The sequence below is a fragment of the Chenopodium quinoa genome, unplaced genomic scaffold (genome assembly GCF_001683475.1).
Source record: "Chenopodium quinoa cultivar QQ74 unplaced genomic scaffold, ASM168347v1, whole genome shotgun sequence".
Taxonomy (NCBI): Eukaryota; Viridiplantae; Streptophyta; class Magnoliopsida; order Caryophyllales; family Amaranthaceae; genus Chenopodium; species Chenopodium quinoa.
The window spans coordinates 222,618-241,589 of record NW_018743397.1 but is presented as its reverse complement, the minus strand read 5'-3'; the positions used below and the strand labels follow the sequence as shown (position 1 = coordinate 241,589).

Sequence of the window (18,972 nt, the reverse complement as noted above, 5' to 3'; positions counted from 1 at the left end):
AGGGGCTTCCATGGGGCAGTGCTCGGAAGTTGGTATATTTCCCTCGCTTATAGTGTTTGTGGTTCTCCATTCACTTCAATTATCTACTATATTTTTTTCTTTCAAAATTCTATCAAATTTAGGAAAAATAGATGAATACCCGGACCCTAAAATTTAAAAAGGATAATACCTTAAAATCTAAAATCAATCAAAACCTTATAAAACAATTGAAATTAAAATTGAAAAATATCTTTGAAGATTGTCAGTGACTTTGTGGTTGAAACTTGAAACCAATAATTCAACCGATTGAATGTGAAGATGAAAAAGTACGTAATAACATAGAGAAGATATACAATATTAAAAAAATCTTATAATATTAAATAGGGGCAAATGCATAAATACACATTTTTGGGGTTATAATTGTCACAACACTATTCATAAGAGCAAGATTCTACTTTTTATAAAGTAGGGATAAAAGTAAAATAATAAAGTGGCACGGATTTCAACACATAAAGTTGTGAGAAGAGATAAATTAGATTGTTAATCTATGAGATCAACTGGGGCTCCCTCTATATTTTGGAAAATATTAAAAAAAAATTAATAACAAAAATTATATTTTAAATATGGAAAGTTGATTTTTGATGTGGAAAATTAATTTTTATAACACCATGTGGTATAAAAATTATTTTGTTCTTTTGCAAGCAGCCGCACTGGTGCCTTGTCGTACAGAAACGTGTTGTGTATTTTTATTTTTTCTTTTGTAGATGATTATTGAATTAATGATAAGGTAGTTACTGAACGTTTATTTTTTAAAATATTAGTCAATGTTATAAAGGTTACTTTATTTGTTCATTTGTAAGTAGTCAAACAATGTGGCTAGTCCATATTATAAATTCCTCATTTGAATGAATTAAAAAGGGATAATGCATTATGTAGCTCTAAAGGCTAAAGGATAAACATTTAATATAGGAGTATTCTAATTTGAAACTCCATGTTAATTTAGAAATGTATGACAAATTTACACGTAAATTAGTGTAAATAATGTTATATTTTCATCTGATTTTTCTCTTTTTAGCATTTTCTTTTAAAAAAATAGGTTAAACTAATTTGGTGCGATACTATTGCACCGGATCCCTTTAATGACCACATAGTTGGGATTATTTAAACCTTAGTTGAGATTATTAGAAATAAAATGTCCATGATTGGAAAATTAGAGTATATTTGTTCAAAACAAATTGAATTCAATAATAAATCATTCTTTTTTTAAAGAAAAAACCTTTCGATAATCTATGATGACTTGTACATGAGTGATAAGAAAACTGAATTTTATTAAAATGAACTTATTTTTACTGAACTGAACTTATTTTTAGTGAAGTGAAATTAATTTTACTTAATATTATTTTTTAAGATGAAGTAACCGGGCTTAATCTTGATTTTATTAATTGAAAAACAGGGGAAAAAACGAAAAGAAAAGTCGTTGGATTATTACATCATTCTTATCCTCACTATGCCATAAAGATTAAAAAATAACACCCCATTTATTTTGCATATCAATGATCTATCAGGTCTTGGATCAGTATTTGATAATCTGTAATCTGGTTTAATTGATGGCTAACTCAAATAATAACCGATTTTATAGCTGCAATAATTGTTGGAACCCTGTTGCCTTAAAAGAGGACCTCCTTTCTAAGGCTTTTGTGGTAAGTTGCTTTGTTTTCTTCATTTTATTTTTATTTTGGTAATAATAAAGTTAACATTTTTATTTGATTAATATAGTTTGATAAACAGGCCTGCCATTTTTTTTTTTTTTTTTTTGATGGAAAGTCCCAACTTAGGCACTTAGCTTTCATTACTTGGGAGATCAGAATTTAACAAAGCAACAATACACTCAGGAAAAGTCGAAGACCAAACCTGCTTCCCTATAGCCCAAGGCATACAACGAGCAAGCTCATGAGCACTCTATTGCCCTCCCTCCTAACAAAGCTCAACCTAATCGACTCAAACAAACTACTAATATGATAGACATCATCTAATATAAGGTGAAAAGTACTACTCCCTCTTTCTCGTGACGAAACCGCATCAATCAAACTAAGACAATCGCTCTCCATGACCACATCATATTATTGTTAGTATGTTATTTTTTCAATCTAGTATTTGAAAATTTAGTGTTAATTATGTTTAAGTCTAAATTTGAGAAGCAACTCATTACTGGCAAGTTCACAATAGCTGATATATATTGCATCAAATGTGGCCAAGTTTTGGGTTGGAAATATTTTCGAGCCCATGATCCAAAGCAAGCATACAAGGAAGGCAATTACATTATAGAGCGTGCTAAGCTATTCAAAGGAAATTAATCCCGATTAAAGTTAACAAATACCCTATTTGATTATCACTTTTGAAATAATGGTTTGGTGATGATGTTACAAAATTGTCTTGTTGTATCTAAAATGACTTTGTGAATGAAGAATAATATGTGAAAACTTACCACTCATTATTATGTGCAATTTAATTTGTCATATGGTTCAATTTCTCAACATAATTAATTATTCCGTATAACAAGGTGTTTGATAAAATTATAGGTGATAATATTGGATAGTTGGACCACTTAATTCTTGAATATGTAAGTTATTTCGCTTCTAAGCTATGAGTTACGGAGTACATTTGATTTATGGTCGTGAATCTCATGATATACAGTATTTTGCTATAAGAGAATAATTACTTCATTGATTAAAATTCATTTGACATATGCAAAAAAAGTCAAATAACAAAGACATATACTACGTTAATCAGAGCTTAAAATATGATCGTTGTTTTTAGATTTGGCGTTTCTGCATACCGTATCCCATATTAGTATATTACTATTTGGGACAATCTTTTATGAGAGGGTTATCCAACTAATTGTAGTAAGAGAAATGATAACATATATTGCACAAATCCCTATCAATGAACTAGTTTGAAGTAGAAAATGAAATAAATATCTCACAAGATAAATAAAAACACAACTTATGACTAATCACACCGTGCGACCACTTGTAAAAGAATAAAGTAACCTATATAACACTGATAAAATCATATAAACGAGGTTTATATAGATAGCATTAAAGACAAATTGAGGCACTTAAATACACATAAAGACAAGAGTATTAATCATGTGTTTTAATTTCGTCAAGTACAAGTATTTCTTTTTTGAGTGCAATGAATCTTTTGATTATCTAAACAAAAGTTTACACTTTGCACGCCAACAATCTTTCGAGTTTCTTGTTCATTGTTTGCGCTTTTGCTTCGTCACTGTCATCAATTCTTCATCTTCATTCCCAGGTAAAATCCCCAAAATTTACCTAATTGCTTTTATCATGTATTTGAGATCCAAAAGCTTCCATTTTTCTGCACAATCTATAATCTTTACTGCTGTAAAACTGGATTTGATCATTTTTTAAATTATCGTTTGTGCCCTCTTGTTATAATTCATGATTTTTCAACTGGGGTTTGCTTATTAATTTTTTTAATTAATGGGTTTTTTGTGGGGTTTGCTCAAATTGTTAGGCTTGGAAGTGTGAATTGTTTTGAAGGCTTGGAATTTAATTAGGGGTGAAGTAATTGGATGGCTCAATTGGGCGGACCAAGAGTGTATAGCTGCTATAATTGTCGAAATCAAGTTTGTCTTCATGATGATATTATCTCCAAGGCTTTCCAGGTAAATTATCCTCATATTTCAATCATTAATTTTAATTGTATTGCCAATTCAGTGTTAGCTTGTTTGGATTATCATGTTGTACAATTCTTTATTACTGTTACTAATTGTTGTTTTTGATTAATTAATTGATTAGATTGCTTTAGTTGGTTAATAAACCTTTGTTTGTTTAGTAAAAAGTTCTTGTATTTGACTGTTAATCAGCGAATAAGCTTATTATTTAATTTGAGGGGTTTGTGAGATTTTGTGTTTTGATGAATATTGTGATAATGAGATATAATGTGGTAGTGATTATTGTGTAAAGTTTGAGACTTTCATGGGAATTTGAGGTGAGAGTGTGTCCAACTAGTGTGATTCTGTTGCTAGGGAAGAAATGGTCGAGCATTTTTGTTTTCCCATGCTATGAATGTTGAGGTTGGGCCTAAGGAAGATAGACAGCTTATGACTGGCCTTCACACGGTTGCTGATATCAATTGTGCTGATTGTCGACTAGTATTGGGGTGGAAGTACTTGCGTGCTTATGAACCATCGCAAAGGTATAAGGAAGGGAAGATTTTTTTCGAGAAGTCCAAAATTGTCAAGGAGGATTGGTAGCCTGGTAACCAGGTTTTCCTTGTTCCATCCTATTCTCTCATTGTTCTTTTGGAAGTGTGAAAATGTCTTTCTGTTTATCCTGTATAGAAGTTGTTCTGATCAAGTGTTCATTCCTGACACACTATGTGCACTTCAGTGTGCCATCAAGTGTTGCCTTCATCTATTGTGAATAAAATTGGATTGTTCTTTTGAATAACGTTGTTGGATTGTTTGCCAATTGCTTTTATATAAATTGAACTATTTCATAATATATTATACTTGTTTGCTAATTACTCAACGCTTGTCATCTTTACTCTTTCTTTTTTTAACCATAAATTATACAAAGCACCATTTATTCTCTTAGCTTCTGATTAGGCATCTGTTATACGGTGCTTGAGAAATGAGAATACACCCTTCTGCATATTCAATGTTTGTATCAGTCTAGTCATTACCCTGAGTTACGAACGATATGGTAAACATGATCTTTCTTAATCAAGTTAGTTTTAGTATTCAAGGGAGGAGAAGTCTCTCTCTGATGAGAGTGATGACACCCTAGGATCCACATCCACATGTACAATCTACGTCTTTCCCCACAACAAACCAGTCCAATGTTTTAAGGTCCTTCATTATCCCCAAGCCCTTTGGCATATAAGTCGTTTTGACATGATAAGCTCGCCAGTCACTTCATGCATTTCAAAACATTCAATGCTGCAAAACTCATCTTCCTTGGCTCTTTGGAAGAAGCCTTATATGACCAACTAAAGCACATTTTCTTTCCCATCATCCTCTAAGGCTCCAAGCTTTAATTTTGTGCCTTAAAAGATCCCAAAGCGGTCCAAAGACGGATCATATCATATGCGTCAAATAGCATCCCCTTTGGAATTAAGGAGCAGTAAGCACACAAAGCTTACTTCTCTATCTAGGTGATCATAGCTTAAATGTCTGCATGATCATGTCACTCCCCTCAAAGAATCAGTTATTAAAGCCTAATTGATTGTGGGACTATGTGCCGTCTTACGACCCATATGACACTTTTCTTAGTTTTCTACATACTGAGGTAAGTAGTTTCCCCCTGTCACCTCCTCGTATTGCCTCCATCCTTGTATTCTTGTTTCTAATTATTTTTTTTAAACTTAATTCATTTTAATAACAGTAGCAATTATTGTTAATTTTTTTCCAGTCCCCCCCCCCCTTTTTTTTATTTTTTTTTATTACGAAGTGTATATTAATTTTTAGCTCAATTTTATTTTTGGTATTACCCTTATTACCATATGACCCCTATAATACCACTATAATTACACCTTTTAGTACTCTTTTTGTTTCTTTTATTTTTTTTCCCTTAATTACTAAAATAATTTTTTTACATTCTCACTTTGTCTTTATATCTACTCACATATTTCAATATTTTCTTAAATTGTGTATCTGTAAAATATAAAAGAATATAATAATAATAATGTACAAAATGTACATAATATCAAAATAACTAAGATACCTAGAAAAGAAAGCTTTAATTATACAGAGGACACACGTACATACAGTAATTTCTAGGCTGGGAATAAGGAAGCTGGAGGCAACTCAGTCCACGATTTTAGCATTTTCTCTACTTAGTGGTAGAGTTGTCCTCCATTTACTCCACTTCATCTAATTCTTCAAGTTGTAGAAATTTCGGATGAGGGAGCCTTCCTAAAGAGCATAGGGATTTGCATGCTTTACAATGTGTAATATAAATTCCAATCAAATTAGGAAGGTGTCTCTCTAACTGATCCTGATCCACCATCCAACCTGGTAACCTCTCCCCTCCATAGCCACTTATTTTGAGGACCTTTAGATTGCAAGGGGGCCGGAGACATTCTAACACCCTCTCATCCTCTTTTGTGCCATTCTTGAAATATATAAACAACTTTAAGAGGTTCTTTTTCATCTCCAAGTTTACTGCACTGATCTCAGATGACATTATATACTTTGACTCCCTACGCACCTCAATATACAAATCTCCTCTTAGATTGTTCAGCTGATTAAGATCTGCCAATCTGCCCATAATATTAAACTTTGAGTCAGTCAGTTCACCCACTATAAACACATCCAAAGTTCTAAGATTTGTCAAATTCCCTAAACCCATGGGCATATGCGTCAACTTCTCACACCCTTTCAACTTAAGGTGTCTTAGATTCACCAACTTGCTCATATCCCTTGGCAACTCCTCAAGGAAAGAACAATAATTCAAGTAGAGTGATTGTAAATTCACTAGACGTGTGATTGTATTTGGGAGTTTCACTATTTCAGTTGCAGACAAATTTAGAAACCGCAAGCAGATTAATTCACCTACAGATGTTGGCAATTCTTTTATCCCCATCCCATATAGGTCCAATACTCTTAAAGGATGAAATCTTGAAATTAATTTCTCATACATAGACAAATTCCTCACCTTTAGCTTTTCACTACCTATTGAATTACCTCTGACTAATGATTTTAGGCGTTTGATTTTGGATACTGAAGAAGGCAGTTCCCAATATTCTTTCTTGTAGCCTGTTGCAGCTTTCCAGAAAGACAGATGACGAACCCTTTCATCAATATCATCTGTGTTTGAATCTACCACCTTGTGTTTGAACCCTGCTAGTCTGAGTACGAGCTCATACATCAAATCCTGCATCGTAAATATTGTATCATTAAAATCAGATAGTTGGAGAAACCCACAATTATGCAAGTTGATCATATATTCTTCCCCTGCCTCCTCCAAGCTTTGATTCTCATATTTTGGCTTTATATAATCCAAAGCAATCCAACGATGGATCATTTCATCTTTAAGAAATGAACCCCCTTTTTGGAATAAGGCACAGTAAGTAACACAGAGCTTCTGTGTTGCATCCAATTGATCGAAGCTTAATTTAAGCTTATGCAAAACGTCACGCCCATAGGATGCAAAATTATTAGCAAGCTGTTCATCTCTAAAGGCATGCCATTCCTGAATAGTACGTTTCCCTGCTAAGAGGCCTCCTATACTTTGTGTAACAAGGGGCATTTTTGGACACATTTTAGCAATTTCCTTCCCAATTGCTTCCACACCCGGCTCCTGCCACTGTGTAAAAGCAATCTTTTGGAAGAGAAGCCAAGAGTCATTTTCTGTTAAATTTCCAAGCATGTAGGGATTGACAGTACTCATGATTTCGGCAACTTTATGATTATGTGTCGTAATGAGAACCTGACTCCCACCAGCTGCATGTGCTGATAACAGGTCTCTCAGATCAATCCACTTCTGCCTCAGACTGTCATGATCCCAAATGTCATCGACAACTAGCAAAAATTTCTTCCCTCCAATTGCTTGTCGAAAGTGATGATACAGTTGATTGTCACATAGGTTGGGAGGCAGTTCCCCTGCACCACATGCTATTATCTTCTCCAACATCTTCTTGACATCAAAATCCCGAGTGGCTGAAACCCAGAATTGAACATCAAAATAACGCTTCATCCTCTCATCATTATATACATACCAAGCCAATGCTGTTTTCCCTATTCCACTTATCCCAACAATGGAGGAAATAGAGAGGGTCTTTGAAGCCACTGCCTCGGAGTCCTCAGACATCATGCTTACAATGTGGTCCCTGTCTCTGTCCCTCCCAACAACAAAATTGGTAAGAACATGAGACGAATCGGCTCTTTGAATGCTCCTTGTCTGTGTTGGCAAGCAGCAAATGCGACCAATCATAGCATGGTCTATTACAATGGAATTAAGTTTCTTCTAAATATCCTCAACTTTCCGAGCATCTTTAAATCGTGCAACAAGCTGATTTGATGCAGAGAAAAAGGACCGTAACTCTTTTATGTAATTACTTCCACCCATGACTTGTTTCTGCAATACTTTAGAAGCTCTTACATCCAACAAGTCAAGTAACCTGTCAAGCTGACAACTGAGCTTCTCCAGGGTGTCTTGTTGAGAATTGGTGTACTGCTCTGACATTGATTCTGCATCAAGGAGTGCAGCTTCAATGAGAGTCTTTGTATGCTGAAGCTTTTTCAGCTCGGAGTCGAGGTCCATTACATAATTAATTGCTTCAAAACCTTTGTTAACCAATTTCTTCACAGCAAGATCAACTATTGCAGTCTGTACTGCTTCAGCCATCTTTTTTTTTTTGGAGGGGTGGATTATTGGAGAAGTTTAAAGAAAACAAAAGTTAGGCTACGAGAATGTTTGGTTATCATAAAAAAAAATAAAAATAATAAATAAATAAATAATGAAAGGGCAGTGATTTTTATTTTATGAATGAAAGCTTGAGGACTGGTTGAAGGATTATTATTGGAGAAGATTAAAGGGGAAAAAAAAAAAATAAGTTACGAGAATGTTTGGTTCAATTCACGTAAAGGCAGGGGAATGGAAATAAGAAAGGGCAATGATTAGAAGCTAATATTGTGGTTTGTGAATGAAAGCTTCAAGGACTTGTTGAAGGATTATAAAAAAGGAATCTGTTAGATGCTTCGTCGAAATATCTAAGCATATTTATTGTATGCTACACAACTAACTAGCTTAGAATTATAGGCAAAATGTAGCTTTCATAAATTATACTGGGGCATTGTTATTGGTATGTTAGTAATTATAATGAAAATTGAAAACTCGAAAGTGATCTTTCATTTACCAGTACCACCCCTCTTTCCTTGCAATTGTGATTTTGAAATCAGCTGAAATTTCAAAAGGAATTGAATGTCGACCTTTATGAAAAAAAAAACTAAGGGTCTGTTTACTTCAACTTAATTTCAGTCCAGTTCAGTTCAATTTAATTCTTAATTTTCTTCTCTCATAAAATATTCATTTCAGCTCTATTCAGCTAGTTTTTTATTTGTTCGGTTTTTTGCAAGAGAAGTTGTTGATAAATAGGTCTAGCTTTGATAAACTCTTATCCATTCTAATGTATTATTGCTCTTTCAATGTACACTTCTAATCACAGGAAAAGTCTGTAAGCTGCATCACATCTAAGCATGTCATGGTCCAAAATATTATACTCAAAAGTCTTGTTTTTACATTAAAGGTTAGGATAGGCTCATGCGGTGATGCCACGTTAGTCTTCCTTGTAGAAATTAGCCTCACCGTGAAGTGACATCAGTGGTTTAATTTTTTATTCAGTAGACTTTTCAAACTATTTTTGAGATTTTTTGTTGGAGCACTGCTTTAATACCACAAGTTCTGTGAAGAATGATACGGAGTATATATGTGAGTCTAAACTACAAAATAGAGCACCAAATATTAATAACACGTAAATTGAGATATTTTTTAATACTAAAGAGGGGGCAAAAGGTAGAATTTGCAATACTAAAAGCTTAGATTGTAGAATTTTCCAAACTAATAAAAAATGTCCAAAAACTTACATCTAAATTTCAAAAATATTTAAATTTATAGTGTTCAATAACTTTTATCAGTGGACATGTAAATCTGGATTCACATGATATCTTCTCAAATTAAATTTGGGGCTATAAAATGCCATAATACCATGTGACACGCGTCCGTAAACCATGCTAGCTAAGCAACCTTTTTGTTGACTTGGAGGAATGCAAGGTTCCAACATCCAAGTCTGCAATAATACACCTTTTTTTTTTTTTTTTTTTTGAATAGCTGCAATAATACACCTAGATGGCTAATAAGTCTTACAAAGCCTTCATAACCACAACCATAACCAGGATACAGAAACGTCGTTTCTCATCCACCAGCAATCAACAGCTACGAATATTTTTATTTTTGTTATTAAACAACTGAATTAGAGAGAGATGGCTGAAGCGATAATGGCTGAAGTCGTGTCAGTTATTGTGGAAAAACTAGGTTCCGGAGCATACAAACAAATCTTGTTTGCAAAGGATCTGGATTCCCACATCAAAAGGCTCCAGGAGCTTAAGACTACCATTGAAGCTACATTTCTTGATGCTGCTTCCTTGGAGTCTTGGAGTAATTCGCAACGAGACGTGCTTGACAAGCTCAATCATGCACTGGCTGAGTTAGATGATTTCTTAGATGAAAAAACAGCTAGAGCCAAACAGCAAGAAATTATTTACGGAAACAAGTTCGTCAAAGCAGTACGTTCATTCTTTTCTCAATCAAATCCTCTTGTTACTCCCTTGAGAGATGCTAAGAAACTCAAGGGTATCATCAAGAAGTTTGAACGCATTGCAAGAGATCATGCTCAGTTTGGTGCCATAGTTAGCATACCGCCTGTAACCCAAGCACGGGCACTAAGCACTGATGCAACATGGTCTCAGGTTATCACTGATGTGGTCATCGGAAGGGATGGAGATAGGGACAGCATAGTCAGCATACTCTCTGATGACTCAGACTCGCTTGTTTCAGAGACTCTCTCTGTTGCCTCCATTGTTGGCATTGGAGGAGTGGGAAAAACTACATTGGCTCAGTATGTTTACCATGATGAAAGACTGAAAGGTTGTTTTGATGTTCAGTTTTGGGTTTCTACAAATCAAAACTTCGATGTCAAAGAGGTGGTGGAGAAGATATTAGAGTCTAGTTCTGACGAAATGCCTTTCAGTCGCAAGGTAGATAGGCTCTACAATCAGTTCCTTACAGTAATCGGCGGGAAGAAGTATCTGCTTGTTTTGGACAACAATGTGAGCAAGATGGTTTGAGGCTGAAGTGGCTAAAGCTGAGGAACTTGCTAGCTGTTGGGGCCAAGGGAAGTAAGGTTCTCATTACCACGCGTTTTCCAACAGTTGCTGGTATAATGGACTCAGCTGGCCCTTATATGCTAGGGGATTTAACAGAACGTGACTCTTGGCTTCTCTTTCAAAAGATAGCATTTACGCAGTGGCAAGAGCCGGGTGTTGAAGCGATAGGGGAGGAGATTGCGAAAATGTGTATGAATGTGCCACTTGTTATACGCAGTATAGGAGGCCTCTTAGCGGGTAAACAAACACTTCAGGAATGGAAGACCTTCAGAGATGATCAACTTAAACATTTCTCCTCCTATGGGCGTGATGTCATACAGACACTTAAACTTAGCTTCGATCAGCTGGATGCAAGGCAAAAACTTTGTGTTGCTTATTGTTCCTTGTTCCCAAAGGGTTTTGTATATGATGAAGATCAGATGGTTCGTCTCTGGATCTCCTTAGGATATGTTGTGCCTCAGTATAGAAGCCAAAGCTTGGAGGAAGCAGCTAGCGCATACATGCTCAACCTGGTAAACTGTGGCTTTTTCAAGATAGAACAAACCTATGACTTTGGCACTGGAGTCCGTTTGACAATGCATAACATGATGCACGATCTCGTGCTCTCTGTTTCTGGGTTCAGGTATAAGATGGCAGATTCAGACACACGTGAATTTGATGAACAAGTTCGTCATCTGTCTTTTGGTGGTACAATATCAGAATCTTGGGTAGTCCCTTCCTCTCTATTCAGAACTGAACATCTGCAATCATTCCTCTTAGTAGTGTCTAGGCACTGTAAATTGACACTAAAGAATTTGTCAATCAATGATAGATCAATTTTGAGACTTAAATCTTTGAGGGTATTGGACCTGCATAGGCTGGGGTTAAAGATCGTGCCAAGATCTCTTGGTGAGCTACAGTGCTTGCGTTATCTCAATTTGTCATACAATCCTATGGTTAAACTCCCCAATTCAATCACAAGGCTCGTGAATTTGTTGTCACTTGATTTGTTTGGCTGCTACAAACTTGAAGAGTTACCAAAGGACATGAGTAGGTTGGTAAGGTTGAGACATCTCACAGTTGGATACTGTAATGCATTGAGTCATATGCCCAAGGGGTTGGGGAACTTGACAGATCTTCGAACACTCGACATGTTCATACAAGGAGAGCAGAATTCGGAGAACGGATCAAAGGCCGACTGTGTAGGAGGGTTAGCAGAGCTAAATAGCCTAAAAAATCTAATGGGAAAGTTAACATTACGGATCTTTGGGAGGTCAATGGATACAGTTTCAGAAGCTAAGGCAGCAAACTTGAAGAGCAAAGATAAGCTTTTAGGCTTGAATTTAGAGTTCATTGATGGTAGCCTAAAACATGATGAGATAGTTATAGAAGACCTCCAACCCAATTCTAATTTAAAAGAACTGTTGATATATGGTTATGCAGGAGAGAGGTTACCAAGCTGGATGTTGGATCGCCTTCACTTTTGGCTTCCGAATCTTGTTAGCATTTGGATACTCCAGTGCGAAGGCTGCAGATACCTTTGCTCCTTTGGGAGGCTTCCTCATCTTAAAAATCTGAATCTTTTAGATTTAGACAATGTAGAGTATATTGAGAATTGTTCTGGGAGCAATGAAAGTAGTAACGACATCTTGCATAAGCACCATGCTCCCTTATTTCCATCACTCGAGAATCTCTGGCTTCGGAACATGCCTAAATTAAAGGGATGGAAGAGAATTATTTCAAATAGTGAAGCAGATTCAAGACAACCCACCCAGAATAATCTCCTTGAGCGAAAACTGGCATTCCCCAGATTGAAGCATATGCAGGTCGACAAAATAAAGTGGGTATTATTAATCACAGGGGAGTTTAGAGGTTTTACCTTGGAACAGCTAACAGTAAGCAGATGTGAAGACCTCAATGCCATACCAGAGTGGACAACCAACCTTTCCAGCTTGAAGATGCTTACACTTGAAAATTGCTCTAAGAAGCTACAGGAGAGGTACTTGAAGCCAACAGGCGAAGACTGGCCCAAAATCCAGCATATCCCTACTATAAGCATTTTCGGGTCTGGGGGTCCATGTTTACAGCGTGAGTATGAAAAGGCGGGTTGACACTTAACAAAGGGTCACAACTCACAAGCTTGACTTTAGCTTCAAGCATTATTTCTTTTTTCTGATTTTCTTTTTTGTTTATTTTTCTCTATTTTTTCTTCTCAGGGCTTTTCAGAGGCGAGTTCTGATTTGAAATCTATCTCGCCAAGTTTTGTTTATTTACTTATTTTTAACAAAATTGATGAAATAAAAAAAATAAAAATAAAAATTTACACACCCTTGGATGCACCCTAGATTTAAGATAAATATTCTTGAATTCTAAGAGATTAGGCTTGAAACAGATTCAACTTGTTCTTAAACTCTAGTAATTTTACATTCTCATATACATAAAGCACTATAGTACAATACAAGTACATTGTAATTTAATAGTCAGAAATTACTTTGGCCAATGTATTCTATCAGTACATATATTTACACTAGCATGATGATTAATATAGATAAAGCAGTAGCAAAAGTTAAAAAGATTTAACTCAAAAATAGCCAAAAGCAGGCCATGGATCTAACACATAATAGCCAAAAAGCAGGCAAAATCACAACCTCATGGACTAACAACCAACAGCATGGAGATTTCATGATAACTCAAAAACTATCATTTGTAGGATACGACTCAAAAATAATTAATAACTCAGAGAGAGAGAGAGAGAGAGAGAGAGAGAGAGAGAGAGAGAGAGAGAGAGAGAGAGAGAGAGAGAGAGAGGAGGGGGGGGGGGGGAGGCCAAAGAACTTACTCATCTATGCAAGAAAATCGGTATAGCAAATCTTCTAATGAATCTCCAGATGATAACACATTATAATCCATAGGTCTTTTAATTGATGTGCTTGCATGGAGAAAGCATTGCCTCTGCATTTCCTTCATTGAAGTTTACAAAGTTTGTTCTTCGTCTTATTATTACTCAACTCCTTCATCACCACTGTCATCCCCAAAGAGCGCAGCCATTTGCATGGCCAGCTTGGCAGCCATTTCTCGCCTCTGAAAATCAGGGATCAACCTTGAGCTGCTGCGCATATTTGCAATTTCTGACATTAAATGCTCCAAATCCTCAAGCTCCAGATGTGCACCCTTGTCAAGGTTATCACCATTGTAAGCCTCACCTGCTTTAAGCTCTACTTCCTCAACATTATCTCTACATTCAGAAGATGCCGCAGTTGATGGTTCAGCCCTTTCAGCTTCAGAAACAGACTTTAGGTCAGCGGATTCAACAGAAGATGCATTAGGAGGAGGGATAGCAGACACCCAGCCATCCTCTGTATCATCCCATAGTTCAGCTGAACCACCAGATAGGACTTCATACTCAGCTTCATACTCAGATTCGTCATCTGATGAATCTATAGGCAAAGAAAAACTAAATGGTCAGCTATTAAGACACTGTTAACAAAAGCAAACTGAAAGATATAATCAGATAAATTTAAACCTTGTCTTTCAGGTAGAGTTGGTGCAAGAATTCTGTTTCCAGATTTTAAAACCATTCCAGACCACATGTGGGCGGAAAGTGCACCGAAAAGCCGTTCGACTCCTTGCGAGTCACCATCAATGGATAAACCTGACAAAGAAAAATAGTTTATTAACTGCATATTTGCAGATGACGCAATAAAAAAGCTGGAAAGTTAGCTGGTCTCAATATTTCTGACATCATTAAGAGTATGATGTACGCTATGCTTCCACATTTCTGCAATTCATTTCATGGAGGAAGTAAAAAAAGAGCGCTAGGGGAAAATAGAAATGGAGATAGAAAGTAGCAGAAGTGCTTCTAGATCTCTAGAAAGAAGCTAGAATTTATTAAATGGTAGGATGGTGTTTTTTTTTTTTTTTTTTTTTTTTTTTTTTTTTTTTTTTTTTTTTTTTTTTTTTATTGTATACAAAAGCTTAAGATGAAATGCAGGATTCATTGAGTCCTTCCACTTAATTCTAGTCTCAAAGAAAAGGTTTACTTTGTCAACAATAATTTCTGTTTTCCTTAAACACTATCCTTAGGTCCCCAATCACTTTGTCTCTTTTCTTCTATAAGCAGTCGTTCACAAGCATTACAAACCCTCTTAGTTCTTCTTTCAATTTATCCTTATTCCCATTTTATTCTCCCAAGGACCAACTATGGATTATAAAACAATTACTAATGTTTCCTCATCTCACCCCTGTTTTATCTTGTTTGGGCAAGTTCACACATCATAATCATGGCCCATAACAATGTGACAGACTAATGGTAGCTCAGGAAAGTCTTAGTATTTGATACCACATGCCCCCTTTTCCCCTCCTAACACCCTTAACACCCTAAAAATAACACCTACAAAGTGATGACAGCTTAACCTCCTCTGGAATAATTTCTCCAGGCCCAAACAGAACAGAAACATCACCTGCCAGCTTCTCTATACCAAAGAAGAGTTCAATCAGAAAAAAAATCACAGGGAATCAAGCACATTTTTAATGGTATTGAGTGTTCTGGACCGTGGGTCACATTTTGGGCACAGTAGGAGTAAAGAACTAAAGACAGCAACAGCCGGGCATTGAAGAACTGAGCATGAAAAATGAATGGCACAACTTAGCATTAAAAAAGCAAGGCACAGACATGTTACTGTGTGCGCTGGACCATGGGTCGTGCTTGGCCAAAAATGTTCACCTTTAACATGGACTCTCTATCTTTTTTTTTTTTAACTTAAATTAACCTATATTAAAGTTAGCCTCCAAATTTTGAATTATTACTTAAAAAACCAACCCCACCCCCCCCCCCCCCCTCCAAAAAAAAAAGGGTAGTGTCCAGTGTACTGGCAAATTGATATTGATAGAAACCAAGGAGAAAACACATTAATCTAGGATTTTAGCAAGCTAGGCATGAACAAATTTTAAATCCCTTCAAAAGCAAGTCAAGTAGAATACTACAAAAGGGGGTTTATAGGTACACATTGTCTTAGGAATTTAGCCAACTAGACATGACTTAATCTACACTCCTTTATAAATGAGGCAAGGAGAATAATACAATAGCGAGTTTGTTTATAAGCAAGTTTTTCTTAACATACTTCTCTGATTCATGTTTCCATACACCTCAATTTATTAAAGTAGCATCAGATGTTAACAGTCTCTTCATCTTGTATTTGTACTTTTGTAGTGTATTGTACTTTGTCTTAATTAGTTTTCCTTTATCTTAAATAATAATATAACACAGAGTACATTCTTTCATCAATATTAATAATATCAAACCAACAACATCACATCGTCTAAGTTCTCCTGCATTTTTTAATGACAGTAAATGAAACCACCCACCAGTAAGAAGGTGACACAAAAGATGAGCACACACTATATGCTATCAACTCACTGATAAAAACTGGTCGAGATACTCACATTTATCAAATTCAGCATTAGAAGCGCAGGCCTCCACATATTCAATATTACACTCCATGCACCATTCCAAGCAAGATCTCTTAATATCGCATGATGGCTCTTCATTGCCCAATAGACTACTTCCCTCAGATTCAAAAACTCCATACTCTAATGAATCCACATCTGAACTAGCAAAAGGGTCATTGAGCCTCTGTAAATGTCTTTTGTATTCAGCATGAGCTGGGTGACCTGGAACAAGATCCACTTTGTTTCCAACACACAATAGGATATCAGATTTCTGAATATCAGTATGAGAGACCCATTTTTTGAGAGCAGTAAGAGAAGATAGCTGTCAAGTGCATAACAAAACGACAATAGAAAAATGTAAAATCAGGCAGTGTCATTTCAGCAACATTATAAAGTTAAACACAAATGTGCCACACATGAAGTTTTGGCGCCAATATTTGAAAATATATAATGAAAGTAATTGATCGGTAAAGAGTAAAAAGGTAAGTGATGCATGCCTCGCTCATGTCAAAAACCATCATTATGGCAGCAAACTGAATGTCTGGCAGGGAACTGGGGGAATATCATCATTAAGGTGAGCCATCCATACAGCAACATCAGCCGAATAATATTTTGTGTCAATAGTCCACCTGTTGGACATGAAAAATGGTAGAAACATTTACATAATATTTGATGAATAAAAGATGCCTAAGATGTGCATGTAAGATTCTGAGTATGGGAATAATATTCATAATAGCACATTTCTATCCACATGCTGAATTATGGTATTCAATCAGCATACCCTTGTATAAGTACTTCAGATGGTGTTTCAAAAGCATCTTCATAATCCACTGACAATAGTCCTGAAGTAAGAAAAAAATATTAGTATAAAACTGAAAATGCTTACAGACATGGCACGCCATTTACTCACAATTAATAATAGAATAACGTTATTTCATATTCAATAGCTAAAACTCAATACTTCATCACAAAACAAAAGTATACCACAATTATTACAAAGTGATAGATATTTAGTTCTTCACAAAAGGTTGTGTACTTGTGTTATATACCAATAACAAGATTCAGATGAGTTAAGCATCTTCCGAAAATAGTGCATCAAATAGCATAAACCACTGTCAATCACTCAGGTATTAGTACACACGCCTAGAAGAGCATCGAGCTGGAAAAAAAATATACAAAAAAAATTAAAAATACAACTGTGATTGCTATAACGGTAACAGTCAAAATATCAAAAACAGGATTTCACGGGTTTAGCAGCAGCTATCACAACACCATGAATTGAATATGTATGAGAAAAGGCACCAATTTAGCATTGTAATTCGAGAAGAAAGAATCATTTTGAACCTTTAACTTGTTGTTTTACGAGGTATAATTGTAAACGTTTACAGAGTGACTTGAGATGAATTTAAGGTACTCTTATTGTCTTATATCTGCACTCAATTTATCAATACACATCAACGACAGTATATAAGAAATGTTGCAATGCTATGGAAAAGCTTTCACGAACAGTAAGTAGAAACTCTTCTACAAAAACAGCCCTTTAAAAGTTGAATAAAACCAAAAAAATTGACCTATCTCTTAACTGATCCCGAACTCATTGCAAGAAGACTACTTGGATACAAGAACATGATGCATATGCTAGCATGCTGCTAGACTAATCATACTCACACTCGAAACGAGTCTGAGTAAAATTACTACTCCTTGACACAAGAAAAACAGTGAAAAATAATCTTGATTAATCATAGAAGCATCAATTTAGGTTAATTCATAGTACTACAGATATACTTAAACTCATTTGCATTCATAATAGCTGGCTTTGAAGTCCGCTAATTGCTAAAAATTCATTCATCAATACCCCAACATAAAAATTCCAGATTTCCAGGTTATCAAATTATTCACCCACATCACAAATTAACAATATCAACACAATTTACCACCTACCCAAAACCTAAAATTCGCCCAATTGAAGAAATACAAAAACCCCTCAAATCGATCGATTATGATAAGTTACAAAAAACTTGCAAATTGGAACATTTTAGCACAATATATTCATCAATTGATCAAAAACAATTGAAATTCTTCCAAAATAAACTTGCAATTAAGCTGATCAAATTAATAAAAATACAATCAACAATGAAGGAGAAAGATGAAATACTGGAGAGAATGGTGCGCTTTCCGACGCCGAGAGATCCGATAACCAAGATAGCAGGTCTCTTCTTAATAGCTTCGTTGTCAATTTGGTGCTCCATTTTCTGTCTTTTCCAGAAAATTGTTCTCTTTGCTTCAGATGTTGGTTTCAGAATTAGTAGCAAATTAGCATTATTAAATTTGTTCAAAGTGGAAAAAAGTGATGCATTACTATGCCATTTTAACTACGAATTTACTTCAAGTACACTGTATCCGTGCTAATATACAATGTGGAAAATTTGTTAGAAACTACCTTATAAATGACTTTTTTTTTGTAAGAAATTATCTTATAAATTTTTTTTTTTGTGAGAACATACCATTTTAACAACATTTTTTGCAAGGACATACCAGTCACCGGATTTTCAAGTTTGACCTCAAAAACACGGCGTTGACCAGTCATGTGTCGGGCATGTGACTTCATTAAACCCATTTCTTTTCTCTTTTCCTATTCTTTTCCCTAA

The 18,972-nt window shown here is 35.4% G+C and overlaps 5 protein-coding genes and 1 pseudogene across 5 annotated transcripts; 4 read left to right on the top strand and 2 right to left on the bottom strand.

The window, feature by feature from the left end:
• Positions 1–1,381: 1,381 nt before the first annotated feature.
• LOC110738825 (protein yippee-like At4g27740) lies at positions 1,382–2,340 on the top strand. The gene is made up of 2 exons (XM_021919259.1): positions 1,382–1,683; positions 2,131–2,340. The coding sequence occupies exons 1-2, from the start codon at positions 1,587–1,589 to the stop codon at positions 2,331–2,333; spliced, it is 300 nt and encodes a 99-aa protein (XP_021774951.1). The 5' UTR covers positions 1,382–1,586; the 3' UTR covers positions 2,334–2,340.
• Positions 2,341–3,152: 812 nt separating this feature from the next.
• Positions 3,153–4,536, top strand: LOC110738858 (protein yippee-like At4g27745). Its single transcript, XM_021919297.1, has 3 exons — positions 3,153–3,297; positions 3,523–3,673; positions 4,037–4,536. The coding sequence occupies exons 2-3, from the start codon at positions 3,581–3,583 to the stop codon at positions 4,262–4,264; spliced, it is 321 nt and encodes a 106-aa protein (XP_021774989.1). The 5' UTR covers positions 3,153–3,297; positions 3,523–3,580; the 3' UTR covers positions 4,265–4,536.
• Positions 4,537–6,188: 1,652 nt separating this feature from the next.
• LOC110738856 (disease resistance protein RGA2-like) lies at positions 6,189–7,981 on the bottom strand. The gene is made up of 2 exons (XM_021919296.1): positions 6,698–7,981; positions 6,189–6,273 (listed from the first exon to the last, which is right to left on the bottom strand). The coding sequence occupies exons 1-2, from the start codon at positions 7,944–7,946 to the stop codon at positions 6,251–6,253; spliced, it is 1,272 nt and encodes a 423-aa protein (XP_021774988.1). The 5' UTR covers positions 7,947–7,981; the 3' UTR covers positions 6,189–6,250.
• Positions 7,982–10,009: 2,028 nt separating this feature from the next.
• LOC110738909 (disease resistance protein RGA2-like) lies at positions 10,010–10,858 on the top strand. The gene has a single exon (XM_021919370.1). The coding sequence runs from the start codon at positions 10,010–10,012 to the stop codon at positions 10,856–10,858; it is 849 nt and encodes a 282-aa protein (XP_021775062.1).
• A 95-nt stretch (positions 10,859–10,953) lies between these two features.
• On the top strand, positions 10,954–12,987 carry LOC110738908 (disease resistance protein RGA2-like). The gene has a single exon (XM_021919367.1). It carries the CDS (start codon positions 10,954–10,956, stop codon positions 12,985–12,987), a length of 2,034 nt encoding a protein of 677 aa, XP_021775059.1.
• Positions 12,988–13,663: 676 nt separating this feature from the next.
• LOC110738857 lies at positions 13,664–18,698 on the bottom strand (annotated as a pseudogene).
• Positions 18,699–18,972: the final 274 nt, after the last annotated feature.